At 42.0% G+C, this 13,800-nt stretch overlaps 1 protein-coding gene across 1 annotated transcript in view; it reads left to right on the top strand.

Annotated features, from left to right (window-relative positions):
- FERMT3 (FERM domain containing kindlin 3) overlaps positions 1-13,800 on the top strand; it is a 110,435-nt gene that overhangs the window by 95,209 nt on the left and 1,426 nt on the right. Inside the window, exons 12-14 of the mRNA XM_077455772.1 lie at positions 3,484-3,687; positions 3,818-3,942; positions 8,803-8,944. Coding sequence (XP_077311898.1) covers positions 3,484-3,687; positions 3,818-3,942; positions 8,803-8,944 — 471 coding nt within the window. The remainder of the gene's footprint in view (positions 1-3,483; positions 3,688-3,817; positions 3,943-8,802; positions 8,945-13,800) is intronic.

Raw genomic sequence — 13,800 nt, forward strand, 5'->3', positions numbered from 1 at the left:
CCCATTGTGGACATGAGCTCCCCCATGCTCCTTTGGGTACACAGAGCTGAAGAAAGTATTTAATACATTTGTCTTCTCCTTGTCACCCACTCTAGATTATTTTGTAAAGGGCCTACATGCTCAGACCTGATGTTTTTCTATTAATATATTTGAAGAATTTTTTAGGTTTTGTCCTACTATCTTTTGCAATCTGTCGTTCGTGTTGAATTTTTGCGTCTTTGATTTCCTTTTATATTTTTTTAACATTTAAACGATGATAGCGTTCCTTTATTTTTATATTTTGTTAAAATCTCTTTTTTTAATTATTTATAGCCATTTTAACTTTGGCGGTGAGCCGCATAGGCTTTATTTTTAGTCTTTTAAACTTATTGCATATGGGAATATACTTTGCAGTGAGTTTACATATAGTCACTTTGAAGAATTCCCATTTCTATTCTGTGTCCATTGATGACAATGATCCCTCAACGGCCCTCATCCTTGCAAAATTTGCTCTCTTAAAGTTAAGTGTTTTTATCTTACCCGTATGTATTTGTTGCTTACAGCTAACATTGAATGAAATCATGTTATGGTCACTGCTACCCAGATGCTCTTTTATATGAATATTGGTAATAAACTCTGCATGGTTTGAGATTACTAGGTCCAGGAGAGCGTCATTCCTAGTCAGGGCCTCAATAAACTGGACCATAAAATTGTCTTGTGATAGGTTTATAAAGTTTTGCCCTTTACAATTTACATCGAGAGTTGTTAGAGACTATGCCTTCTCTTACAGCCCATGTGTTGAATATATGGGGTAAAACAGCTATAAAATTGGATCTTTCCTCCTATGAAGGACCTATGACAACTCTATTTGGTAACCCCTTTTTTCCACCGGCATTAAATAGGACAAGTTTTCTTATATGGAATAGGGAATCCCATTATAGACTGAGCAATATTTTATGCCAGGGGACAATTCCGTCCTTATTAAACCTATTTCCTACACAGCGACCATCATTTATGCAAACGTTGGAATTTTGGCAGTTGCTGTCATTTTGGTGTACAATTCGTTCAAGCAAGTCTCTGGGTAGAGATTTAACACAACTTGAAACTCTCCTGACACAAGATCAAAAACCAAAACATGTTATATCAGCACTATATAAGATGTTTATTATTAAAAATCCCCCGGAGCTCCCGGAATATATAAATAAATGGGCTAATGAGATCAATGCTCAAATTGAAGTTGGGGAATGGGAGAAGGCATTGAATTTTTCTCATTGTTTATCACCGACAATTAAAGCACTAGAGATGAACTATAAGTTGCTCTCAAGATGGTACTGGAGCCCAGTGACACTCCATCGTATATACCCAGAAAAATCTGATATATGTTGGCGATGCCATACAGACAAGGGCTCATTGCTTCATATTTGGTGGGAATGTCCCCTCATTTTTGTTTTTTGGGAAAAGATTATGCAATTATACACATTAGTTACTGGGGAGGTAATCCCAAACACACCACAAATCACCCTTCTCTCTATGTTACCAAGAACATATAAAAACATTAAAAAGAATCTTCTCGGGTACTGGTTGATGGCAGCAAGAACTGTGTTACCGCGGCACTGGCGATCAACTCAGTCTCCTTCGATAAACGAATGGGCCCTAGAAATGGATAACATAGAGAGAATGGAGATACTTTTAGCACAAGAATTAGATACGTATGAAAGGTGCCTCCTGGTTTGGACTCCCTGGAGACAGCATAGGAAATCGGTAAAAAATTGAGGAAGAAGGAGGGAAGAAATGGAAGGAAAGATTTCGCAGAGGGGAGGAGAGAGGAGAGAGGGAAGGGAGAGAAAAATGGGGGGGGGGGGGGGGGTTGGATGTGTATTTTTTCCCTTTTTTCTTTTTTTTTTTTTCTTTCTTTCTTTTTTATATGTTAAAATATCCAAGATATGTATGGGAGGGGGGAAAAGAGGAAATAAAATAATAAATGTGATTATTATGTATGTAAGTAATATATACCGTATATACTCGAGTATAGGCCGACCCGAATATAAGCCGAGGCCCCCAATTTACCCCCAAAAAAACTGGCAAACTTATTGACTCGTGTATAAGCCGAGGGTGAGACATGCCTGTCCATCCCTGTGTGTGTGTCCGTCCATCCCTGTGTGTCCGTCCATCCCTGTGTGTCCGTCCATCCCTGTGTGTCCGTCCATCCCTGTGTGTCCGTCCATCCATCCCTGTGTGTGTGTGTGTCCATCCATCCATCCATCCCTGTGTGTGTGTGTCTCCATCCATCCATCCATCCATCCATCCCTGTGTGTGTGTGTCTCCATCCATCCATCCATCCATCCCTGTGTGTGTGTGTGTCTCCATCCATCCATCCATCCATCCCTGTGTGTGTCTCCATCCATCCATCCATCCCTGTGTGTGTCTCCATCCGTGTGTGTGTGTGTGTGTGTGTGTGTGTGTGTGTGTGTGTGTGTGTGTGTCCAGCCTACCTTTGTCCCGAGCCTCCGTCCCGTGCCTTGCCTCCTTGCCTCCGTCCCGTGCCGTGACTTGCCTCCTTGTATCCGTCCCGTGTCGTGCCGTGCCTTGCCGCCGCCGTCCCGTCCCGTCCCGTGCCGTGCCTTCCCTTGCCTCCGTCCCGTGCCCTCTTCGTCGGCGGCCATTGTAAAGTTCAAAAGCTGCGCCGCCGCCTTCGCCTGTGATAGGCGGAACACTGAATTTCCCAGCAGCCTGTGTTCCGCCTATCACAGACGTCGTATCATCCTCGTCCGTAGTACGAGGATGATACGATGTCCGTGATAGGCGGAACACAGGCTGCTGGGAAATTCAGTGTTCCGCCTATCACAGGCGAAGGCGGAGCCGGAGGCGCGGCTTTTGAATAGAATGGCCGCTGTCTGTCTGCTCGACACGCTGATCGAGCGGGCAGACAGCGATGACTCGAGTATAAGCCGAGGGGGGCACTTTCAGCCTCAAAAAAGAGGCTGAAAATCTCGGCTTATACTCGAGTATATACGGTATGTTTAATCATGTGTAATACTTTATAATAATTAAAAATAAAATTAGAATTAAAAAAAAAAAAGTTTTGCCCTTTAACTGTCCCGGCAGTGCCATTACTCCAGTCAAATTTCAGGTAGTTAAAATCCCCATTATTATCACTGTTCCAGCCCTTATATCTGTGCAAGGAGCTGAGTCTTTACCTCCTCACTAACACTGGGAGGTCTATAGCAAACTCCAATGACCTTTGACGTACGCACACCCATGTATAGTTCCACCCATAATGCTTCAGACTCATCCCAGTCTCCATCAACTAGGTCCTCTTTCACACTCACTTTGAGATCACTTCTTACATAGAGATAGACACCACCACCCTTCTGCTTTACCCTGTCTTTCCGAAAGAGAGCATAGCCAGGAATATTATTCCATTTATCTCAACTTATAACATGCAGAGATTATATTGTGTGTGCCACATCTATATCCCCATACCATTTTTTGTATCTGTTTTAGGAGCAGCAATATGCCAAATGGATGGCTGGATGCCGTCTGGCTGCTAAAGGACGCACAATGGGTGACTCCTCTTATGATGCAGAAGTACAAAGTATTCTCTCCTTCTTAGACCTCCAGAAATCCAACGAAAATGCTGCAGCTGAATCTATCAACATGCTGGCCTTGGTGTCACCACGTTACCAGAAAAAACTCAAACTGAAGCAGGTAACAAGAAAAATGATACATGGAGCCTAGTCTAAATTATTTAGTGATCTTTGTATGATGTGTGCAGTTTTAGGTCAAGAGAACATGTGAAGCATCAATTTAAAACAAACAATGTTTTCTTTTACCCTAGTTATCCCCTCGTATTCTGGAGGCATATCAGAATATAGCGCAGATTTCTCTAGTAGAAGCCAAACTACGATTTATTCAGGACTGGCAATCCTTACCAGACTTTGGAATATCATATTTTGTTGTAAGGTTAGTGCAATCATATTTTTATATCTATTTTCTTACTTTCTTTCCTTGGTTATAAAATGAAACTTCAGGAAAAAAAAGAACAGTTTTTAGTCTATTTATACATTTATAAAAACACAGTAAAAGTTTTTTAAACTACTGCCTATAAAGTGCCTCAAACCTATTTTTATATTATCTTTCTACAAACCCGTCAAGTACAAATCAAACTAGATGGTCTATTTATAAAAACAATTGCTGTGCGAATGCAGCAGCAATTGCGTAAAAGTCATGAATAATACTCCTGTGAATGTTTTTAACATGTGCCAAAAGTTATTGTAATTTATTTTAAGGTGAATGTATGTAATTAAAATCTGTTTAATAATATACATGTTACAGTAATGCCCCATACACACTATCAGATTTTCTCCTTCAGGTTTACCAAAACCATGTAGAGCAAGGGCCTGCCTGATTGCATACAAATCGAAACTCCTAAGGTTTGACCTCATATTATATGGTTTTGGTAAATCTGAAGGAAAAACTAAGCAGAAAAACTGATGGTGTGTATAGGTCTTTACAGTATGGCTCTCTTTGCCTAATATAGGCAGTACTGAATGCTAGGAGAAAATAAGAACATTTGATCAGAATAGAAAATACCTGAGGCACATTCACACAACAGCTCCAACTTTATACATTGTGTGAAAATGTCCTAAAAGATGAGCCAATGCTGGGTAATTCACACAGAACAATTGTATGTGAAATTTTGCTGGATGAACAGCTCTGTAAAAGTTTTTTTATAAAATGTGTGAAAACTTTAGACTTTTTAGAGACTGTGATGTCATCCACATTGTATATAGTGCTGACAGTGGCCAAATGCATTAGTGAAGGAAATAGTTTGGACCAGCTTGGTTCAAATTACTTTTTAAGTTAAATCAAACCTGGAGTTCAGTTTTAAGGGCCACCCACCACAAGAAATCTGAAGAGGCCCGATAATATCATGGGACCAGCCTGAACACTTCTAACAAAGGTAAGTATAAAATTTGCTAGGGAATAAAGCTTGAATTCCTCCAGGGAAAAAACAGTTCCCTTTATAACATGTGGCTGTACCTAGGCATCCTGGTTTTTTAGCCTCATAGCTACATATCTGCAGTGTGAGGTCCTCTAGAACATACAGTATAACAAGAACAGTCTCCTAATGACTGCTATTCAAAGATTTGGTGTTGTCACTGTTGTAAAAATAACAAGCAAGGGCAAGCAATGTATGAGTTTCTCTGCTTCTGTGTGTAGGCAGGTGGCGGTGCCTACAAAGAACAGGGCCTGTAAAGCACACATGAGATATGAAGCAAGGTCACTATGAAGGGTTACCTTGGCAGGAAAATTGGAGTTGGAGAGCAGTTGCCATGGGTAACCAAGAACTGGTGAGGAGTGTAAAGCAGCCAGTCAGGAAGCATGGTACCTGGTGAAAAGGTCCCCCAGTGGCAAGGGGGGTCAGTGTTCTGGCTCCCTCCCTAGCGGTCGGTTCCTGAAAGTATCCAGGACCAAACCCACAGTAAGGCGACCTCATTGAGCGGCATAGTGGTGTAGTGGTTAGCCCTCTCACCTAGTAGTAAGAAGGGTCGCTGGTTCAAATTTCAAACATGACACTACCTGCCTGGAGTTTGCATGTTCTCCCTGTGCCTGCGTGGGTTTCCTTTGGGTACTCCGGTTTCCTCCCACACTCCAAAGACATGTAGGTAGGTTAATTGGCTTCTGTCCAAAATTGACCCTAGTATATGAATGGGGACTTTGGATCATGGGCTCCTTGAGGGTAGGGACTGATGTGAGTGTGCAGTGTACAGGGATAGGGACAATTGTAGACACTCACTCAGGTAGAACTGGATGGACTGGTGTCTTTATTCAACCTTACTAACTATGTAACTATATACCTAGCCGCATGGTACAGGTACAGTTGAGTATTTCAACATTCTGTCACTGGGAGTGAGGTGGCAGAGGTACACTGGACTGGTGGAGAGGGCACAGGTTCAGTAGTGTCCCTCCCAATGCAAGATACATGAGAAAGGTGTGTAGCAACATGGGACACTAAGTTACAGTGGAATAAATATATATATATATATATATATATATATATATATATATATATATATATATATATATATATATATATATATATATATCACTACTGCACAGTGTGTGGCACATCTCTTGATTTTCACACAAACATGCCCCTGTCTGGTCTCAGGCATTGATGAGCATGTACACACAAGGAAAGGTAAGCCCAAATGCAGGGTAATTAGGCCCCGCCCACATGTGTTTCTCATTATCTGGATCCCACAACTGTCCTGCTGCATCATGATCAATATCTCACCAGTAATCAGAGAAGCAAGTCTGGCATGAGGAAGCAAAGTGTCAGGAACCATGAATCAGACGGAGACAGAAAAATGCAGTAAAAAAATCACACCTTTTAATATAATGGTAAAAATGGTACAAATGGTAAACGTAGTCAAAACATAGCCAGGGGACAGTAGCCAGAGTGGGTATTCAGAAGAAGCCAGTAAATCTGGAAGCCAAAGATCAGCGTAGTTGGAGGCAGCTGACAGGATCAAGAACCAGAAGGGACATCAGCCAGGCAAGTCTTCAACAGGAACACAACAGAGCAACAGAGATTCTCCAGATATGTTTGACCAAGGCAGAGGCACAGAAGAAATGTACCAGGCAGTTTAAATAGCCAGAAGGGGCTGGCTGTAGGCTGGACTGACAAGAAGGAAATGATCACCAGGTGAGCCACTGTGGATCGATGGGTACTGGCAATTAACCAACAGCTGAGAAACCTGAGCACTGAGAAGGGAGGGCTGAAAGCTCTCAGCCCTGACACAAAGCCCTGCTCATCTACAAAAACAGCTACCCATCCAGAGAGACACAGTGTAGTACAAGGCATAGTAAGTCAGTAATGATGAAACATTCAGCTGTAGGGATCTTACACTCAACACTTGTGACTATTCATTTGCCCTCCGTTTGCCTTTTTTGGGCACAGGTAACAGAGAACTGGACATTAAGCAGTCAGTCAAAGTCATTTTCGTGGATAATTAGCCCTCCCTCTAGAGCCCTGGTGCCCAACATGTAGCCTGACAGCCCTGTGGGCAGTGTTGTCTCCGCTCACAGTATGAGAACAATCCTGGCCTGGGGAGAGTATGTGATGAGTAAGTGATCACCAATTCCACAACCACCAATGTCCAGGGTAGGGAGGATAACTTTCACTGCTACTGACCACAATGAAGGGGGGGGGGGGCATAAAATTCACCAGGAATGTGACCAGGAATGGAGTGGGGAGGAGGGTTAACCATCACTGCCAGTGACCAGCAATGCAGGGGACAGGAGGGTTAAATATCACTGCCAGTGATTAGCAATGCAGGGGAGGAGAAGGGGGTTAAACTGCCAGTAACTGGTAGTGCACAGAAGGGGGTAATTTTTCACTGCCGCTGACCAATGTGGGGGTTTTAATAGTACTGACACCAGTGCTGGGGTTACTATTGCACTTCCTGACACCAATGTAAGGGGTTACTATTGAACTCATTGACACCAGTAATGGGGGTTTTTATTGAACTCTCCAACACCAGTTTTGGGGTTATTACTGAACCCACTGACATCAATGATTGGAGGTTATTATTGAACTCACTGACAGCACTGCTATTTTTTTTTTTTTTTTTACCAAACTCACTGACACCAATGTTGGTGGTTATTATTGAACTCACTGACAGCAGTGCTGAGGGTTATTTTTAAGCTCCCTGACACTGATGCTGGGGGTATTGCACTCATTGGTACCAATGCTAGAGGTTATTATTAAAAGTTAGTGACTCCAATTTTGAAGATAATTATTGCTGAGACTAAGACCAATGCTTGGGGTTATTATTGTTGTCACTGAAACCAATGCTGGAGGTTATTGCACTCACTGACACCAATGCTGGGAGTTACGATTGCACTCACTGACGCCAATGCTGGTGAGTTATTGTACACCAACTTCAGTGGGCATTGTGAAACACTTCAATAAATGCATGAGGACCAACATTTCTGGGCATTGAGGTGCTGGGGGCCGCACTTGAGGCCGCTATAATTTTCAGGTTGATCATCACTGCTCTAGAAGCTAAATTCCAAACCTCTACATTTCATAAGCTGGACATAGATGGACCAAAATGTGTTCAGTTCAGCAGGAACTGGACAAATTTCGATCCGCCTTCAGGCCTTTCCTGTCCCATAGAAGTCGATCTAATGATTGACTTCTCTTGAAATCGGCTTGTTGGAAAGTCTTCTTTCAGTCAGCGCTAGAGTAAATCGGCTGCAGTGCTGAGCATCATGTATTCTGACAGCAGAGGAGTCCCAACTGTCAGAATACAATAGCACCATGCTCATCCACACAACCTTGCTTGTGTGGATGAGAAAAGCCATACAAATACACATATATATCTATATCTATATCTAGATATAATTTTTTTTTTTTTCCGACGAGCCCCTTGACTGATGGAAAGAAACTGATCTATGTATGCCCAGACAGACTAACAACTATGAAAGTAAAATTATATAATGGAAATGCTCATCAGAATTACATTTATGTAAGCATTGTATTACCGACTCAAAATATGTACTTATTTTAGCACTTGCCTGACATTATCATTATATATTGCATATGGCCAGCAACAAAGTATTTTGATTTAGGATATAGATAGGAATAAAAAAAAACTATGTTCCTTTCTACAATATGGATAGGTTTCTGTGGTTGCATTGAAGAGAGCCTGGAGAACAACTCTGCATTGTTATCAAAGGTATTAACAAAGAATGGGCAAACCATTTAAAAATAATCTGTTGTAAAAATATATTTTTGATGCCTCTCTATAGGTTTAAAGGCGCTCGTCGGGATGAGATACTGGGTATTGGCAGCAACCGTTTAATAAGAATTGACCTAAATGTTGGAGATGTGGTGAAAACCTGGATGTACAATAATATGAAGCAGTGGAATGTTAATTGGGACATCCGACAGGTGAGGAAGTCCGCTTAAATGTTCTATTCCAAAATGACCCATTAACATGTAACTCAAAAGAACTATGTCCAGTCAGGTTTTTATAGCTTTACTGCATCCCATTTGGTGGGTTTCCCTTTTTATCCTGTCCTGGTTATGACACTGTTGATGGCACAATATATGAGGGGGATTCTCCAACAGGGATATGAACAGCAAAAAAAGGTGATGGAAGTTGTAGCTTTCCCTAATTCTATAATTTTACCTATAGCCCCTATTCTATTGCTGTTGTCTTCCAGTTAAAAATATTTCCCTTTATGTCCCGGTAACAAAGTGAGAAGAATCTTTTCCTCTGATGGACCAAAGTAATATAAGTCAGCATTAGATATACAGTCTGAATTAACCCTTATACAGCAGGTAAAATAAGTATTGAACATGTGTAGGACTACCCTCGTAGGCGCTGCTGATAATTGTTCAATTCTGCACTCTGCCTCTCAACCCCAGAAATGGATTTGACCCCTTTGGCACACCTGTATGGTAATATGAGTGTGGGACCCAGCAGTAAAAAGAGAAACACAGTAATGATACACTATACGGTATATTTACCGTAACCTTGGAACCCGTCACCTCACCAGCTGTAGTAATAGACAGAGACTCACACAGGATATCCATTAACCATTTAGAAAGTTTACTGAAATGGTAAATAAACATACGGAACAATGTGGCCAGATATAAACCGTAAATGACAATGGATGACCATCAACACAGATGTGTGACCATCAACACAGATTCAATAATCAACTTATAGAGTATAGGGGTACAGTGGGACAAATGTCTGATATCCTCAAAGGTCTGTTCAACCACCTTCCCACTGAAGCTACAACACAAACACACTAAATTGCAGAGTAATGTCTTTTCGCGTGTAATGACACCATACAGTATTCAACCTATACTCAAGGGCTCCCCTTAGGTTGTAATGCAATGTCCCTGATGCAAAATAAACTATGGTGTTTTGTAGAAGATGGTAGAAATCCTCTTGATCTTCAGCTAGCTCAGCGTATTAGCCTACAGTATTTGTAAATCCAACAGAGAAACAAGTAGACAGCAGGCTATAGGATAAGTGATGCACCGATAATAGTGTACTTGCAAAACAGAAGGCACTTTATGTTTTCTCCTTATCAGTGAAAGCAACCCTGCAGTTCCGTTGTATGCAGGCTATGGATGAATGAGAATACTTCTGTGGGACTACAAGTCCCACCAGCAGTCTGTAACAAAGTAACACGGCAACAGTACACTATATTGATCTGGGCAAGTGCCCGCTCACCACAACAGGCGCAGATGCTTGTTCCTTTCCTGGTATCTCAGTCCCGATCCAAGCTGGCGCCATTACACCACACCACTCCTTCTGATGACCGATGTAACTGTACTGCAGGAAACCTTTAGAAATCTTGGATCCTCAGGTCCATCCACACACTGGTCCCCCTGAAGGTGCTCTGGAACTCAGACTGATCCCCCTTCTCAATCAGCAGGGCCGTCCACAAGGATCCCTCTGGGGTGGGCGATCCACTCTCTGCTGTAGGCCCCAGGCTCTTCCAGCCCTGGGCGCACACACACAGCTCTCCTGCTGTGTTTTGAATGGCGTCCAGAGAGAGCAAATGCATGCCACACCTGTCCCTTTTATTTGCCTACCCAGCAGGCTGTTCTGTGACTTGGCTTTGTAGGTAAGTGAACTGTCAAGTTCCTTGACTGGGTTAAACACATGAGTCACTTGAGCATTGAACTACATTTCCCTTAATGCTTTACAGTGCTGCTCAAGAATTGTAAGAAAAGTCCAAACAGCATTAACATCAAAAGGACACTAGAGGAAGCCAAACTCTTACTTAAAGGGGTTGTAAAGGTAAAAGTTTTTTTTTTAACCTTAATGCATTCGATGCATTAAGGTGAAAAAACGTCCGACAGCGCCGGCCCTCCATCCCCCTCATTTTACTTACCTCGAAAGTCCCGCGCTTGCCCCCAACGTCCTCTTCGCCGCTCACCCTGGCCGTTGATTGGCTAGAGTGGATGGATTGAAAGCAGTGCAGCCATTGACTCGCGCAGCTGTCAATCACAGCCAATGATGCGGTGCGCCGGGGCGGGGCCGAGTGATACAGTGAGTGGCTACGGCCTGTATCACAGGAGCACGCCCGCAAGCACTCCACATCATGCGAGGGAGCTTGCATGAAGTTAGGGAGTCCTTGCGGAAGGGAGCCGAGACAGCTGCCGAGGATCCCCAGAAGACCGGGTTCGGGACCGCTCTGTGCAAAACGAGCTGCACAGTGGAGGTAAGTATAACATGTTTGTTAAAAAAACAAAAATCCTTTAGTGACCCTTTAAGGAACATCACATTACTTAGCATGATAACTGGGTCACCTGCACTACACACGTCATCATTTTTCTAGGCACATATATTTCTAAAGGTGCTTTTGACATGTCAGAAACAACCCATGCAATGCATACATGCAAAGAAACCAAAACAAATAAATTCAGAAATTAAGTTATGTGCAATTAAATAGAATGACACAGGGAAAACATATTGAATACAAAAAGGCATGGAAAGCCAGGACAGCAGATGAAATCTATCAGTAATTAATATCAACTGGTTCAGTCTCAACTGATGGCCTATAGAAAGGGGTCTCATTATTAAGGTGTAAAACCAGAAACATCTCATGATGGGTAAAAGCAAATGGCTTCCTCAAGACCCTCACAACCTTATTGTTGCAAAACATACTGATGGCATTGGTTACAGAAATATTTCTAAACTTCTGAATGTTCAAGTGAGCACTGTTGGGGCCATAATCTGGAATTGGAACATAATTTCACCATAAACCAGGCGCGACCAGATGTTCTTCTCAAGAATTCTCACAGAGGAGTGAGACGAATTATCAGAAGGCTTGTCCAAGAACCAAGATGGGATAGCTTCAGAAAGAGCTGGAATTAGTAGGTACTATTGTTTCAAAGAAAACAATAAGCAATGCATTCAACCGCCATGGCTTGTATGCATGTTCACCACACAAGGCTCCATTGCTGAAGAAAAAGCATGTTGAAGCTCGTTTAAAGTTTCCTGCACAACATTTAGACAAGCCTGTGAAATACTGGGAGAATATATTCTGGTCAGATGAGTCCAACATTTAACTCTTGTGAAAGCCATAATACACACCATGTTTGGAGGTCAAATGGCACTGTACATCACCCCAAAACACCATACCAACAATGAAGTTTGGAGATTTGAACATAGTTTCATAGTTTCATAGTTAGTAAGGTTGAATAAAGACACCAGTCCATCCAGTTCAACCTGAGTGAGTGTCTACAATGGTCCCTTTCCCTGTACATTGCTACACCCACATCGGTCCCTATCCTCAAGGAGCCCACAATCCAAGATCCCCATTCATATACTAGGGCCAATTTTGGACAGAAGCCAATTAACCTACCTGCATGTCTTTGGATTGTGGGGGGAAACCGGAGTACCCGGAGGAAACCCACGCAGGCACAGGGAGAACATGCAAACTCCAGGCAGGTAGTGTCATGGTTGGGATTTGAACCAGTGACGTTCTTACTGCTAGGTGAGAGTGCTAACCACTACACCACTGTGCCGCCCATCATGGCATGGGGCAGTTTTTCAGCATATGGTACTGGCAAACTTCATATAACTGAAGGAAGGATGAATGGAAAAACGTACCATGAAATTATTGATAAAAATCTGCTGCCATCTACCAGGATGATGAAGATGAAACGAGGAAAGGAAACTCTCAATTGGTTTCAAAGAATGAAAACGAAGCTGCTAGAATGACCCAGCCAATCACCTGACTTGAATCCAATAGAAAATCTATGGAAATAACTAAAGATCAGTGTTCATAGAAGAGGCCCACTGAACCTTCAAGATTTGAAGACTGTGTTGAAGAATGGGCCAAAATCACACCTGAGTAATGCATGCGACTAGTTTCTCCATACAGGACGCATCTTGAAGAGGTCATTACCAACAAAGCATTTTGTACGAAGTATTAAAAAAAAAAAAATCTTCAGTTAGCCTGTTCAATACTTTTTCCCAGTGTCATTCCATTTTTAATACACATAACTTCACTTCTGAACTTATTTGTTTTGGTTTCTTTGTATGTATGGATTGCATGGGTTGTTACTGACATGGTGAAAAATACCTTTAGAAATAAATTTACCTAGAAAAATGGTGACGTGTTCAATACTTATTTTACCCTCTGTATATACAGTATACACAAGTCCTCCAAGGCCCCATACACACGGTATGACAATCAGAAGGGAAAAGTCTGAAGACGAGCTGTCTGCGGATTTTTGGATCATTAGTACGGTGCATTCGACAGACAATTTGAATTTTACATCAGCCAAAAGGTGGATGTGCAGGCTATAAAAATGTTGTCTGATTTGAACTCCACGTCTGATTTTTCAAATGGTCAGTACAGAAATTCATCACACAAAAGTCAAAAGTACAAACACGCATGCTCGGAGTTAAGGAACGACTGGGAAGAGTTTGGTCTTGTAAACTACTGTTCATAATCTAGAATTAACATTTGTGACGTTATAATTGATACAATGTCAAAATTCTCATCTTCTTTAATAGGATAATAATGAAGCTGCTTTGCATGTAGTTATGCCAAACGTATTTTAAAAGGCATTTGTTTTGTACGTTCTGAAAATCGAGAATCAACACTCACCAAACTTCTACCAACATAAATTAGCAGAAGGGGCCCAAAGGGTAGTGCTTGGGAAAATGACTTCCTACGTTCGTATTTGCCAAACGACAATTTGCATGTCGTTAGTATGCTAAACAAAAATCCTGCACACGTCCTTTTGACAAAAATCAGACACTCGGT

Source organism: Lithobates pipiens, unplaced genomic scaffold, assembly GCF_037356315.1.
Source record: "Lithobates pipiens isolate NorthernLeopardFrog02 unplaced genomic scaffold, aLitPip1_a1.2 Scaffold_10, whole genome shotgun sequence".
In the NCBI taxonomy this organism is placed as follows: domain Eukaryota; kingdom Metazoa; phylum Chordata; class Amphibia; order Anura; family Ranidae; genus Lithobates; species Lithobates pipiens.